The sequence below is a fragment of the Tachyglossus aculeatus genome, chromosome 17 (genome assembly GCF_015852505.1).
Source record: "Tachyglossus aculeatus isolate mTacAcu1 chromosome 17, mTacAcu1.pri, whole genome shotgun sequence".
NCBI lineage: Eukaryota > Metazoa > Chordata > Mammalia > Monotremata > Tachyglossidae > Tachyglossus > Tachyglossus aculeatus.
Window position 1 is genome coordinate 56,109,631 of NC_052082.1, and position 15,371 is coordinate 56,125,001.

At 52.1% G+C, this 15,371-nt stretch overlaps 1 protein-coding gene across 2 annotated transcripts; it reads left to right on the forward strand.

Moving 5' to 3' along the window:
- Positions 1-177: 177 nt before the first annotated feature.
- HEATR9 (HEAT repeat containing 9) lies at positions 178-13,608 on the forward strand. Of its 2 annotated transcripts, XM_038759765.1 has the most exons (15): positions 178-268; positions 354-433; positions 1,509-1,675; positions 2,953-3,091; positions 4,516-4,572; positions 5,325-5,381; positions 6,100-6,157; positions 7,482-7,612; positions 7,733-7,921; positions 8,715-8,807; positions 9,194-9,313; positions 10,466-10,539; positions 11,821-11,872; positions 12,882-12,968; positions 13,055-13,608. In XM_038759765.1, exons 1-15 carry the CDS (start codon positions 178-180, stop codon positions 13,511-13,513), a joined length of 1,854 nt encoding a protein of 617 aa, XP_038615693.1. In that variant the 3' UTR covers positions 13,514-13,608. The 2 variants fall into 2 exon arrangements, with proteins under 2 accessions (XP_038615693.1, XP_038615694.1); XM_038759766.1 differs by lacking the exon at positions 5,325-5,381.
- Positions 13,609-15,371: the final 1,763 nt, after the last annotated feature.

Genomic DNA, 15,371 nt, shown 5'->3' on the forward strand with positions numbered 1-15,371 from the left:
CAGCCTGTGCTCTGCTGGAATCCTGGGCCGCATGGGCTCTAGGTGTGGGGGAGGGGAGGATTAGAACTCAGAGCCCGCTGTTGCCCTGTTGCTTAGAGCTAACGCCTGGTGCAGAGGGTTCTGGGCCCTGCACCTCCCTGGACCTTATCCACCTCCATCTCGGCTTGCGGCTCCGAGATGGCCAGGGCTAGGAGCTCACGGTGCTCCCCCTTGGATGATGGGCCCCAACTCACATGGTCGCCCACAGAGGTCAAGCTAGTGGCCCAGGGTGAGGCAACGGGGGGCAGAGGTGGGGGTGGGGGGCACCGAGGGAGGCAGGGGTGCTTTACCTCACCATCCTCGCCCCCTTCCAGGAGGCCGCCCGGTCCTAGTCAACTCCGCAGACCAGCAGGAGTTGGGCTACTCGCCCACCAGGCTTTTGTCTTGCCACCAGGTATGGAAGGGGAATCCGTCCCAGGGAGGGGATTTTCAGCACAGGAGCAAGCTGGGGAGAAGCTCCTCTCAGCCCGAAGGCGCATCTCTTCCAAGAAACCTTTCCTAACTATGCAGCGTGGCTTTGTGGAAAGAGCAAGGGCTTGGGGGTCAGAGGACACGGATTCTAATCTCTGCTCCGCCACTTTTCTGTTGTGTGACCTTAGGCAAGTCACTTCACTTCTATGGGCCTCGGTTACCTCATCTGGAAAATGAGGATTAAGCTGTGAGCCCCATGTGGGGCAACCAGCTTACCTTGCCTCTACCTAAGCGCTTAGAACAGTATTTGGTATATAGTAAGCGCTAACAGATACCATAATTATTATTATTGATTATTACTAAGTCCTGTCCTCTTCTCCCACTTCTCTTTTCCCACTCCCTTCTATGTCACCCTGACTTTCTCCCTGTATTCGTCCCCCCTCCCAGCCCCACGGCACTTATGTACACGTTTGTAATTTCTTTATCTCTTTATATTAATGTCTGTCGCCCCCTTCTAAACTGCAAGCTTGTTGTGGGCAGGGAATGTGTCTGTTTATTGTTATATTGCACTCTCCCAAGTGCTTAGTACAGTGCTTTGCTCACAGTAAACTCTCAATAAATATGATTGAAAGAACAAAGGGACGGATGAGTTTAAGCTCTGGAGCTGCCCAGGTACCCCGTCAGGTGGCAGAGCTGGGGGTTCACAGGGTACCAATTATTACTATTTGTTACGCACTTACTAAGTGCCAAGCACTGTTCTAAGCACTGGGGTAGATACAAAGGGCTCCCAGTCTTAATCCCCATTTTCCAGATGAGGTAACTGAGGCACAGAGAAGTGAAGTAGCTTCCCCAAGGTCACACAGCAGACAAGTGGCAGAGGTGGGATTAAGACCCGCATCCTCTGATTCCCAAACCTGTGTACTTTCCGTTAAAACACGCTGCTTCTTGGGTAACCTTTCCCTCTCCGGCTCAGTAGGGCCTGACATGCCAACCGGGGGTTGCTTAGGCCTCGTTTCCTCCATCCACGTTGTGTCTGGCCTAATTCTCTCCTTGTCCAGACTCCGCAGGGAGAATTCCCCCCACCCCCGACCCTCTGGATGCCTCGGCTCCTGCCCCCCGGGCCCACCCCACCCTGGATTCGGCCCAGGCCCTCAGCACGCTCAGCTCGGCGTTCGGCCTTCAAGGAGGAGGAGGAGGAGAGAAGCTCCCAGACGGAGTGGGACAGGTTAGGGGGGAAAGGAGGTGGTCGTCGGTGGAGGAGGGCTATCTCTGCCAGACCTTGCAGCCCCCCCGGGGCCGGGGGGTAGAACGGTGGGGGCCCAAAAGCGGGGTGGGTCAGTGTGAAGCAGGAAGGGAGACTTGGGATCTGGGAAGAAATTGAAGTCTGCAGGGCAGGGTAATTTATCTCCGGTGATGTCTGAGAACATTCAAGGAGCTGAGGGGCTCCCCTCCATCTGAATCCCCACTTCGCAATCTCTCACACGGATCCGGGGCCGGGAGGGACCCTGGGGAAGCAGCACGGCCTGAGAGTCAGAAGGTCATGGGTTCTAATACCTGCTCCACCACTTTGCTGCTGGGTGACCTTGGCCAAGTCATTTCGCTTCTCTGTGCCTCAGTTACCTCATCTGTAAAACGGGGGTTGAGACCGTGAGCCCCACGTGGGACAGGGACTGTATCCAACTGGATTTGCTTGTATCCACCCCAGCGCTTAGTATAGCTTCACAAATGCCATCGTTATTATTATTATTAGACTGTAAACTCTTTCATTCATTCATTCATTAAGTGAATGAATGAATGAATGAAATGCATTGTTATTATTTTTATTAGACTATAAACTCATTGTGGGCAGGCAATGAGTCTGCTTATTGTTGTATTGTAGTAATAATGATGATGGCATTTGTTAAAGCGCTATTTGCCAAGCACTGTTCTAAGTGTTGGGGGGTTACAAGGTAATCAGGTTGTCCCACATGGGGTTCACAGTCTTAATCCCCATTTTCCAGATGAGGAAACTGAGGCACAGAGAAGTTAAGTCGAGAAGCAGCATGGCTCCGTGGAAAGAGCCCAGGCTTTGGAGTCAGAGATCATGGGTTCAAATCCTGGCTCCGCCACTTGTCAGCTGTGTGACTTTGGGCAAGTCGCTTCACTTCTCTGGGCCTCAGTTCCCTCATCTGGAAAATGAGGATTAGGACTACGGGTCCCCGATGGGACAACCTGATCACCTTGTAACCTCCCCAGCGCTTAGAACGGTGCTTTGCACATAGTAAGCGCTTAATAAAATACCATCATCATTATTATTAAGTGACTTGCCCAAAGTCACACAAAGTGGTGGAGCCGGGATTAGAACCCATGACCTCTGGCTCCCAAACCGGAGCTCTTTCCTCTGAGCCACGCTGCTTCTCCTCCCAAGCGCTTAGTGCTTGGCACTTGGTAAGCGCTCAATAAATACGACTGACCGACTGATTAATAGAAGTTGGGGCCGTGACCAGTCATGTCTCTGGCCAGGACCAGTGATGATGGAGTTGATGATCCTACCCACTTCCTTAACTACTACCGGCGTCGCAGCAGCCTGGCACCCCCCACCTGGAGTCGCTCTGCCCACCTGGACCCCCGCTGGGACCCTTTAAAGTGGAAGAGGTTGCAGGTGAGAGGTTCCTGACCCCCCGGGCAGGAGAGGGCTGGGTGAGGAGGGGTCCGCGGGCACACAGGGAAGACAGTGTGGCTTAATGGAAAGAGCCCGGGCATGGGAGTCAGAGGTTATGGGTTCTAATCCTGGCTCCGCTGCTTGTCTGCTGTGTGACTTCTAGACTGTGAGCCCACTGTTGGGTAGGGACCGTCTTTATATGTTGCCAACTTGTAATTCCCAAGTGCTTAGTACAGTGCTCTGCACACAGTAAGCGCTCAATAAATATGATTGAATGAATGACCTGGGGCAAGCCGCTTCGCTTCTCTGTGTCTCAGTTACCTCCTCTGGAAAATGGGGATTAAGACTGTGAGCCCCAAGTGGGACAACCTGATTGTCTTGTATCTACCCCAGCACTTAGAACAGTGCTTGGCACAGAGTAAGCACTTAGCAAATGCCATTATTATTATTAATTATAATTAGTAATAATATAATTAATGATATAATACATAAGTGTATATTGATATTCATGCATTCATTCAATTGTATTTATTGAGCACTTACTGTGTGCAGAGCACTGTACTAAGTGCTTGGGAAGTACAAATTGGCAACATATAGAGACGGTCCCTACCCAACAACAGGCTCACAGTCTAGAAGGGGGAGACAGGCAACAAAACAAAACATGTGGACAGGTGTCAAGTCATCAGATTAAATAGAAGTAAAGCTAGATAATAATAATAATATTATTATCACAATCTTCTAGACAGTGAGCCCACTGTTGGGTAGGGACCGTCTCTATATGTTGCCAACTTGGACTTCCCAAGCACTTAGTAAAGTGCTCTGCACACAGTAAGCGCTCAATAAATATGATTGAATGAATGAATGAATAATAATAATGATGGCATTTGTTAAGCCCTTACTATGTGCAAAGCACTGTTCTAAGCGCTGGGAGGGATACAAAGTGATCAGTTTGTCCCACATGGGGCTCACAGTCTTAATCTCCATTTTACAGATGAGGTAACTGAGGCTCAGAGAAGTTACGTGACTTGTCCAAGGTGACACAGCAGACATGTGGGGGAGTTGGGATTCGAAGCCATGACCTCTGACTCCAAAGCCCGTGCTCTTTCCACTGAGCCATGCTGCTTCTACATACACATCATTAACTGATATATAATGTAGCAATTAATAGAGTTAAATGATATTGATTAGCAATGATATTAACAATAATAATAAGACCTCCTAGTGACTTGTAGAGAATCCGGGTGGAGATTTGAGATGCAGGACTGACAGGCTCAGATTGAAGCAGACTCTACCAGGCCTCAGGCATTCCCAATTCCTCTCTCGCCACCCTCGCCCATGCCCCCTCCTCTTGAATTCCCAGGATCTGACATTCCCAATCCCTTTCTTGCCACCTTCGCCCATGCCCCCTCCTCTTGAATTCCCAGGATCTCGCCCAGAGTATGAGCTCCCCCGTGGAAGACCAGCAGTACTATGCAGCTCAGGTGAATGTCCTTTCCCTTTCTCCCTCCTCCCTTCCTGTTCTTTCCCACCCAGCCCCCAGAACCAGCTCAAGATCTCAGCGGCCAGGAGAGCCGGGAATTGGGTGGGAAAATGGGATTCCCACCAAGGTGAGCCACCCTCTAAGGGGGTGAGGGCAAGGGGGTCGCCGACGCTCGCTGTGAGCAGGGAATATGTCTGTCTATTGTTCTACTGTCCTCTCCCAAGCGCTTAGTAATAATAATAACAATAATAATGGCATTTATTAAGTGCTTACTACATGCAAAGCACTGTTCTAAGTGCTGGGGAGGTTACAAAGTGACCAGGTTGCCCCACTGGGGGCTCACAGTCTTCATCCCCATTGTACAGATGAGGCCACTGAGGCCCAGAGATGTGAAGTGTCTTGCCCAAAGTCACCCAGCTGACAATTGGCAGAGCTGGGATTTGAACCCATGACCTCTGACTCCAAAGCCCGTGCTCTTTCCACTGAGCCATGCTGCTTCTTAGTACAGTGCTTTGCACACAGTGAGCGCTCAGTAAAGGTGATTGAATGAATGAATGACTCACAGAGGGGCAGGCTGAGAGCTGTTTACTTCTACTGTTGTCTGTCTGCCCCGCTCTATACCGTGAGCAGGGATTGTCTCTCTTTATTGCTGTATTGTACTTTCCCAAGTGCTTAGTACAGTGCTCTGCACACAGTAGGCACTCAAAAAATAGGGTTGAATGAATGAATGAGGGAGCTCTACCTGATCCCCAGGCCCTGGGCTGCCTGGGAGTCAGCGAAACGTTTGTCCTGGACGCGCTCTGGACTGCGGTGAGCTTGGATGGGGCCCCTCAGGAACCTCCCTTTCCCCCCCTCAACTTTTCGGGCCTTGGAGTCTTGGGAGGGGACACCCTCCCTCCTCATATCCGACAGATAATGACTCCCCCGAGCCCCCGCTTCAAAGCCTTATCGAAGGCCCATCTCCTCCAAGAGGCCTTCCCTGACTAAGCCCTCCTTTCCTCTTCTCCCAATCCCTTCTGCATCGCCCTGCCTTGCTCCCTTTAATAATAATAATTATGGTACTTGTTAAGTGCTTACTATGTGCCAAGCACTGTTCTAAGTGCTGAGTACTGTCCCCCTTCCAGCCCCACAGCACTTATCATCATCATCATCATCATCATCAACCGTATTTATTGAGCGCTTACTATGTGCAGAGCACTGTACTAAGCGCTTGGGAAGTACAAATTGGCAACATATAGAGAGAGTCCCTACCCAACAGTGGGCTCACAGTCTAAAAGCTCACACTTATGTCCACCTCTGTCATTTATTTGCTTATATTAATATCTGTCTCCTCCTCTAAATTATAAGTTCGTTGTGGGCAGGGAATGTGTCTGTTATATTGCGGTATTGTACTCTCCCAAGCGCTTAGTACAGTGTTCTGCACACAGTAAGCATTCAATAAATAGGATTGACTGATTCGGGCTGGGAGCGGCCTGGAGTGGAGGGGTAGGGAAGGACCCCCAGGCTCTGATCCGGCCCCTTCTCCCAGGCCCAGAAGGGGAGTGGAAAAGTGCGGTATGAATCCTGCAGATCCCTGGCTATACTGGGTGAGTGACAGGGAACTGGGACGAGCTGGGGGGTCGGGAGGGAGGGACACGGTAGGAGTTGTTCCTTTCTCCTGTCTGAGACCCTGTGGTCCCTCCTCCCCACATAGCCCGAGGAGGGGTCATTCCAGCTCCCAACTCCGGGTTGCTGAGGCAGGGAAGGGAGTGGGAGGGGAATGGGAAGGGATGAGAAGGAAAGAGACTGGGAAGGGAGGACAAGGGAAGGGAGTGGGAAGGGAGTGGGAAGGGAGAAGAGGAAGGGAGGAGAAGCGAAGGGAGTGGGAAGGGAGAAGAATGGAAGGGAGTGGGAATGGAGGAGAAGGGAAGAGAGTGGGAAGAGTGAAGGGAAGGGAGTGGGAAGAGGGAAGGGAAGGGAGTGGGAAGACAGGACAAGGGAAGGGAGTGGGAAAGGAGGAGCAGAGGCTGACGGCTGTCGAAGCGAGGAGGAAGAGGAGGAGCTGTCCTCCGTGCTGACCTGGGGGAACCCGGTGGGAGAGGGGAGAGAGGATGGAGGGGCAGCTGAGCGGGAAGGGGGCAGGGGCGGTATTTGTAACTACAGTCCCTCCTGGGTGGAGCTGTGAGCCCCCACTGAAGATTCCCTGGGAAATCTGTTGTACTGAACTCTCCCAAACACATAGTAGAGTCCTCTGCTCACAGTAAGTGATTAATAAATATTATTGATAGATTACTGAGGGGTGGAGGGGACCGGAAGGAGATGAGTGTGTCAGGAGGCTGACATTTATTCTCCCCGTAAGGGAGCACTCCAGGGTAAGCTTCCCCCCCTTTACCCCCAACCTTGGCACCCCTTAACTTTAAAAAAATGTTTTTTGATAAGCACTTACTAGGCGCTTCTCTGCTTCTCTTTGACTCCCCAGGAGTAGTTTCCCATGGAAGAGAGTTGGAGGGAGGCAAGAGGGAGCCAGGATTCCGTCCCTAGAGGTGAAAGCAGAAGCAGGGAGGTCTAGTGGATAGAGCCCGGGCCCGAGACTCAGAAGGACCTGGCTTCTAATCCGGTCTCTGCCACTCGTCTGCCGTGTGACCTTGAGCCAGTCACTTCACTTCTCTAGGCCTCAGTTACCCCATCTGTAAAATGGGGATTCAGGCTGCGAGCCCCATGTGGGACATGGCCCGTGTCCAACATGATCAACTCGTTAGTAAGCGCCCGGCACATAGTGAGCGCTTAACAGATATCACACCCCAAAAAAGAGAGGAGTCCAAGCCGTGAAGCAGTGGTGAGTCCGACCCCCTTCTTGCGCTCGTTGATCCTCTCACCCTGCCCCTGGTTCTGTTCTGCCCCCCCACCCGGCCCCGCCCGGGCCCCACACAGGGTGTCTACACCGGAGGGTGATCCTGGAACTGGTCAACCACCTGGAGGACCCGAGGCGGGAGGAGAGACTGGACACCCTAAGAGGCCTGAGCCTGGCTCTCAACATCTGGGTCAAGGGCTCCATCAATAAGGTAGCTTCCCGCCTCAATGAGGTAGCTTCCTCTCCCAGGACACTGCACCTAAGGAGGAGGGATTGTGGGGGCGGCTCCTGGACTGGAATATCCCCCCGCAACCTCCCTGGTATTCCCCAGCGGGAGCCAGTGGGGGCCAAGGCCAGGCTGAGCCAGGCCCTGGAGCAGCTGATGGGCGGCCAGGACCCCGGGGATGACGTGGCCCTGGAGGCGGCCGTCTGCCTGGCCTTCCTGGACCCCCAAAACACTCCAGCCAAGCGCTTCCTGGTGCAATGCCTTACCGTCGGGGACAAGAAGAGGAGGATGAAGGTGGGCGAGGCTCGGCCTGGACACCAACCCTTGTCTCCGGAGACCCCAGGGCCCTAGTCCTCCCCGGTTTTCCCTGCACCCCCGGGGAGGGAGAGGGCTCCCCATTCCTCTTCATGAGAAGCCGCGCGGATCAGTGGAAAGAGCCTGGGCTTTGGAGTCAGAGGTCAAGGGTTCAAATCCCGGCCCTGTCAATTGTCAATCAATCAATCAATCAATCAATCATATTTATTGAGCGCTTACTGTGTGCAGAGCACTGTACTAAGCGCTTGGGAAGTCCAAGTTGGCAACATATAGAGACGGTCCCTACCCAACTGTGGGCTCACAGTCTAGAAGCCCTAACTCAGCTGGGTGACCTTGGGCAAGTCACTTCACTTCTCCGGACCTCATGACCTCATCTGTAAAATGGGGATTAAGACGTGAAACTCCCGTGGGACAACCTGATCACCTTGTAACCTCCCCAGCGCTTAGAACAGTGCTTTGCACATAGTAAGTGCTTAATAAATGCCATTATTATTATTATTATTCATTCATTCATTCAACCATATTTATTGAGCGCTCACTGTGTGCAGAGCACTGTACTAAGCGCTTGGGAAGTACAAGTTGAAGAACTTGTGTCCTCCGCCTCCCCAGGAGGAGGGCTCCCCATTCCTCCCCATCCCTGGGCCCCCAAGGGGAGGGCTCCACATGCTTCCCCATGTTCCCTGCACCCCCATTCCTCCCCTTGCACCCTTCTGAGGGGGATGGCTCTCCATTCCCCCCACCATTTTCCCTCCCCCGACCTCTGCATCTTCAGGCACTATTGCTGTTGATCAGGCAGTTCCAGATGGGCACAGCAGCCGTCATCCACGCCGCCATGTACCAGCTCCGCCATGCTTGGCGCGTCCAGGTGGGCGATCCTCACGGTTCCCATCTTCTTCCTCCCCAAGGAACAGTCTGCCCTTTCCCCACCCATCTGTTGGGCTCCAGATAGGAAACCGGTAGCACATCTCCCCCTTTTAGACTGCTCTCCCCCTTTTAGACTGTGAGCCCACTGTTGGGTAGGGACTGTCTCTATACGTTACCAACTTGTACTTCCCAAGCGCTTAGTACAGTGCTCTGCACACAGTAAGTGCTCAATAAATACGATTGATTGATTGATTGATTGATCTGGGGGTTGGAGGAGCCCTGAGGATGGTGAGGGAAAGGCCGGAGGGTCTCTCAGGTGATGGGGTAGGGGCAGGCCGGCCGCTGTGGACCAGGCTCAACTGCCCACCCCTGCTCCCGGGCCCTCAGCACCGCATCGAGGCCGCCGGCCTGTTGCAGTCCATCGGGTTGCTGCAGATCCAGGCGCACGGCCTGGAGGAGGCGGTCTTCAAACTGCTCTTGGAGAAAGTGTACGACGAGCCCTTTCTGGTGAGGCCCGCCCCCCGTCCCCCTCAGGGCTGTGATCTGCCCCAGAACCAGCTGCGCCCTGCCCCCCTCCAGGCCTGACCAAGACCTTCTCCCCACCCCCTTTGAATATTAATTATGGGTTTACTATGTATCAAGCGCCATTCAAAGTATTGGGGTAGATAGACGTTAATCAGGTGGACACGGTCCCTCTCCTACATGAGGGTCACAGTCTAAGCAGCTGCGGCTCAGTGGAAAGAGCCCGGGCTTTGGAGTCAGCAGTCACGGGTTCGAATCCCAGCTCGGCCACTTGTCAGTTGTGTGACCTTGGGCAAGTCTATTAACTTCTCTGGGCCTCAGTTCCCTCATCTGTAAAATGAGGATGAAGACTGTGAGCTCTCCGTGGGACAACCTTGATCACCTTATATCCCCGCCCCCCCCAGCTCTTAGAATGGTGCTTGGCACATAGTAAGTGTTTAACAAATGCCACCATTATTATTATTATTTTTAAGCAGGAGGGAGAACAGTTAGTGAATTCCCTTTTGGCAGCTGAGGAAATTGAGGGAGTGACTTATGGTCATCTAGACCATGTTGTGGACAGGGAACATGTCTACTAATTCTCTTGTACTCTTCCAAGTGCTTAGTACAGTGCTCTGCACATAATAAGAGCTCAATAAATGCCATTGATTGATCGATTGGTTGACTCCCCCAAGGTCACACAGCAGGCTATTGGCAGAGCTGGGATAATAATAATAATAATAATAAAGGCATTTGTTAAGCGCTTACTATGTGCAAAGCACTGTTCTAAGCACCAGGGAGGATACAAGGTGATCGGGTTGTCCCACGTGGGGCACCCAGTCTTCATCCCCACTTTACATATGAGGGAACTGAGGCACAGAGAAGTGAAGTGACTTGCCCAAAGTCACACAGCTGAGAAGTGGCAGAGCCAGGATTAGAACCCACGACCTCTGTCTCCCAGCCCCAGGCTCTTTTTACTAGGCCACACTGCTTCTTTCTCTTCCCCTCAGCTTCTCTTTTTGACCCTCTCCCCACCCCTCCTCCTCCTCCACCCTACTGCTCTCCTTGTCCCTCTCCCCTCTGTCCCCGTCTCCCTCTTTCGATCATTTTCTCCTCTCTTCCTCCCCTCTCCTTTCCTCCCCCAATCCCCTTCTTCAGGAGGTGAGGCAGGCCGTGGTGGAGGCCGTGGAGAGTTTCCAGATGAAGTCACGGATGTTGGACATTGTGGAGTTGTAAGTGACCCCGGGGTCAGCAGGGGAGGGGATACACGGGGTCCCTGTCCACCCCAAGGGGTAGAGTTGCCTGGCAAATGAGGACCCAAATCTACCAGCCCGCTGTTCTCCCTCTCCAAGAGCAGAAGTAACGACCAGATCTGCCCTTGGGCCAGTCTCTTAAACTCTCTGGGCCTCAGTTTCCTCATCAATCAATTGATTAGAGAAAAATACAGCCTAGGGGATAGAACATGGCACTGGGAGTCAGAAGGACCTGGGTTCTAACCCTGGCTCTGCCACTTTTCATTCATTCATTCATTCATTCATTCAATCGTATTTATTGAGTGCTTACTGTGTGCAGAGCACTGTACTAAGCTCTTGAGAAGTACGTCGGCAACATATCATCATCATCATCAATCGTATTTATTGAGCGCTTACTATGTACAGAGCACTGTACTAAGAGCTTGGGAAGTACAAATTGGCAACATATAGAGACAGTCCCTACCCAACAGTGGGCTCACGGTCTAGAAGGGGGAGACGGACAACAAAACAAAACATGTCCGCTGCGTGACCTTGCGTAAGTCCCTTAACTTCTCTGTGCCATTACCTCATCTGTAAAATAGGGATTAAGACCATGAGCCCCATGTGGGACAGGGACTGTATCCAACCTTGCATTCCTTCATTCATTCAATCATATTTATGGAGTGCTTACTGGGTGGAGAGCACTGTAGTAAGCGATTGGGAAAGTCCAATACAACGATAAACAGACACATTCCCTGCTCAAAATGAGCTTATTGTGTCTACCCCAGTGCTTAGTATACAGTGCCTGGTACTAAATAAACCCTTAACAAATATCATTAAAAAAATTAGATCAGACACAGCTCTTATTCCACAAGAAGCTCACAACCTATAAGAAGGCGGTGAGTAGGCATTATAACGAAGCTCAGTCCTGTGTTCTTTTCAGTAGATATCACTGCCTCCCCTTTCACCATATTCTCCAACCATTTGTTCATTAATTATTCAATCGTATTTATTGGGAGCTTGCTGTGTGCAGAGCACTGTACTAAGCACTTGGGAGAGGACAATGGAACAATAAACAGTCACATTCCCTACCCGCAACGAGCTTACAGTCTAGAGAGAGGGAGACAGGCATCAATACGAATAGATAAATTACAGGTGATAATAATAGTGGTATTTGTTAAGCTCTTACTGTGTGCCAGGTACTGTACTAATCACTGGGGATATGTATGTACCCTACCTCCCACCTTTCATCTAATCTTTCTCCTTCTTCGTCCTTTTCAGGCAGGTGGAGGACACTGACACCAAGACCCGCCGGCAGGCTGTCCTCTCTTTAGTAAGACGGAGCCCCCCAGGCGAGGCTCCGCTGAGCGGCTATTGACCCTCTCCCCTTCTGCATCGTATCTCTTCCCTTATCCATCCCTACCTCCCCTCTCCATCCCTGACACTCTCTTTGGGATCTAGCCCAGACAATCCAACACCCTTCACTCTCCCCTCATCCGTCCTTGTCTCCCCTCTCCATCCCTGATACTCTCTTTGGCAATCCAGCACAATCCAACACTCTTCATTCTCCCCTCATCCATCCCTCCCCTCATCCATCCCTACTTCCCCTCTCCACCCCTGATTCTTCCTTTGGGGATCTAGCACAGGCAATCCAACACTCTTCATTCTCCCCTCTCCATCACCAACTGTAATCCCGCCGCCACCCCTTGTCTGCTGTGTGACGTTGGGCACGTCACTTAACCCCTCTGTGCCTCAGTTACCTCATCTGTAAAAAATGGGGATTAAGAGAGTGAGCCCAATCTGAGACAGGGACTGTGTCCAACCTGATTAACTTATATCTCCCTCAGCACATAGAACAGGGCTTGGCACATAGTAAGCTCTTAACGAGTACCATTGTTATTATTATTATCATTATTATGAATCCACTGTGGGCCACCTGACAGCCCCTACTCCTTCCTCTCCATTCCAGATTGTATAATAATAACAATTATTATGGTATTTGTTAAGCACTTACTATGTAATAGGCACTATACAAAGCACCCGGGAACCCAGCATGGACGTTTCCTTCATGAATTTATCCAAACTCCCTCCACCTGATTCCCCACTTCCTCTTCCCTGGCTCGGTCACTTGTACCTCCAAGAATGCCAGTTTGGTCCATCCCCTCTCAGGACCCCGGGGGTCTCAGTCAGTCAGTCGTATTTATTGAGCGCTTGCTGTGAGCAGAACACTGTACTGAGCGCTCGGGTGAGTATGAAAATAAACAGGCACATTCCCTGCCCACAACCAGTCTAGAGTCCTGCTCGTCCTCAGGGCTCCTCCCTCCCTTCCCATCTCCTGCTAGGGAGTGCTGGGCATCCGAACGCCCCGTCTGTTCCACTATCTGCTGGACATGCTGGACCTGGAGAAGAGCGAACAAGTGCGTGTGGAGGTGAGGCCCTCTCCCGCCCCTCCCGCCATCGCTCCCAATCCCTCAGGACGTGGGGTCTCACCCCAGGAACGGACGTCTCTCTGCAGCTCGACCGCATGTTCGCGGCCCTGGCCATGCGTGACCCCTGGGTCCTGGAGAAGCTGAAGAGCCGCCTGCCCCCGGTGAAGAAACCTCTGGAAACATCGGGGGCCTCCCTCAGAAGGAAGACTCAGGGGAGCCTGCCCAAGATGGAGCCGCCCGGCTCGCCCATCCCTCAGCTCTCGCCTCAGTCCGAGGAGTCTCAGCAGGCCTCGCCCGAGTTGCTGGATTCGTACGAGTTCGTGGCCCTGAGGCAGTCGGCTTCTGTGAGGGATTTGTGTACCCAAACCCTGGCCGGCTCCCTCGGGGGTCAAGGGTTGGCACGGTACCATCCCTTGGGTATCTCGGACCCCTGGATCAAGGCTCAGCAGGCCTCCTGCCCCCGCAGGTCCAGCCGGTCTGCTTCCAAGCTGCCCAGACTCTGCCTCCCCTTGCTTCCTCAGAGACGAGGAGCCTCGGGACAGTAAACCACAGTGGGACTCCAACTTCCAGGGCCTTCAGGGGGAGAAGCCCCCCTGGGGGAGACTGGCCGGACACGAACCGCACCCCACCCATCGTCCACTTTCACTGTCCGTTCCTGTTTGGGATGGAACAATCTGGAATTTATGCAATCTATGTCCGAGTAGCTTCTTGGGAGCCATGGAGGGCAGGGGGAGATGGATTTGAGGGTGTTTCCTCCGGGGCAGGCCCCTGTGGATTCCTGGGGCCGGTAGGGGAGGCGTGGGAATTTGACTGTCACCCCCCAAAGAGGGGAGCTCGGACGACCACAAACAGGGCGGCCGGGGTCTGAGCTTGGAGCGGGTGGGAGGTGGAGGAGCCAGGTTCAGGAGATGCTCTAATAATAATAATAAGATGGTACTTGTTACTCGCTTACTATGTGCCAAACACTGTTCTAAGCGCTGGGGTAGATGCAAGATAGGTTGGACACAGTCCCTGTCCCCATCAGCCTCACATTCTTAATCCCCAGTTTACAGATGAGGTAACCGAGGCCCAGAGAAGTTGTGAATTGAACAAGGTCACGCAGCAGACAAGTGGCGGAGCCGGAATAGGAACCCAAGTCCTCTAACTCCCAGGCCTGGGGTTCTTTCCACTAGGCCACACCATTTCTCTACGTTCACCAGGTTTCCCAGCTCCGCGTTAGCCATCGAGTTATGGCTCAGCTGCAGCTCCAGCTGTTGGCAGTGACTCCGTTCCTTTTGAAGTCAGAAAGAGAGTTGCCGTCTTTCCCCCAGGGCCTTCAGAAAACCATCCTTGTCCTCATCCTGCTCCCTCTGCCCAAATTCCACCCCTTGGCATGGGCCGAACTTCAGATGATGTCATGAGGTGGACCCCCCCTACCCCACGAGAGGGGAGAGAGCTGCGACCGTTTCCGTGAGCAATTCTAATAATAATAACAATAATGGTGTTTTATAAGTGCTATGTGCCAGGCACTGTACTAAGCGCTGGGGTGAATACAAGCAAATCAGGTTGGACACAGCCCCTGTCCCACGTGGGCCTCACAGTCTCCACCCCCATTTTACAGATGAGGTAACTGAGGCACAGAGAAGTGAAGTAGTGTGAGAAGCAGTGTGGCTCAGTGGACAGAGCCCGGGCTTTGGAGTCAGAGGTCAGGGGTTCAAATCCCAGCTCTGCCAACTGTCAGCTGTGTGACTTTGGAGAAGTCACTTAACTTCTCTGTGCCTCAGTTCCCTCATCTGTAAAATGGGGATTAAGACTGTGAGCCCCACATGGGACAAACTTATCATCATCATCATCAATCGTATTTATTGAGCGCTTACTATGTGCAGAGCACTGTACTAAGCGCTTAGGAAGTACAAATTGGCAACATATAGAGACAGTCCCTACCCAAACTTATCACCTTGTATCCCCCCAGCGCTTAGAACGGTGCTTTGCACATAGTAAGCGCTTAACAAATACCATTATTATTATTATTATTATTATAAGGAATTTGTTCAAGTTCACACAGCAGGCATGGGGTGGAGCCAGGATTGGAACCCATAACCTTCTGAAGCCCAGGCCCATGCTCTAACCACTAGGCCATGCTGCTTCTCTGCTTAAGTTTGCGTCTGGTGAGATTAACGGTGAACATAGTTTGGCCATCTTTTTTCTTCCAGTCTCCCTGCTGAGCCCTTCTAGGGCCAAGGGTTTAATAATAATAATGGTGGTGCTTGTTAAGTGCTTACTATGTGTTAAGCACTCTTCTAAGCCTGGGGTAAATTCAAGTTGATTCTGTTGGACCTAGGCTGAAAGCTGGTTGTGAGACAGGGACTATCGTCATCAATCGTATTTATTGAGCGCTTACTGTGTGCAGAGCACTGTACTAAG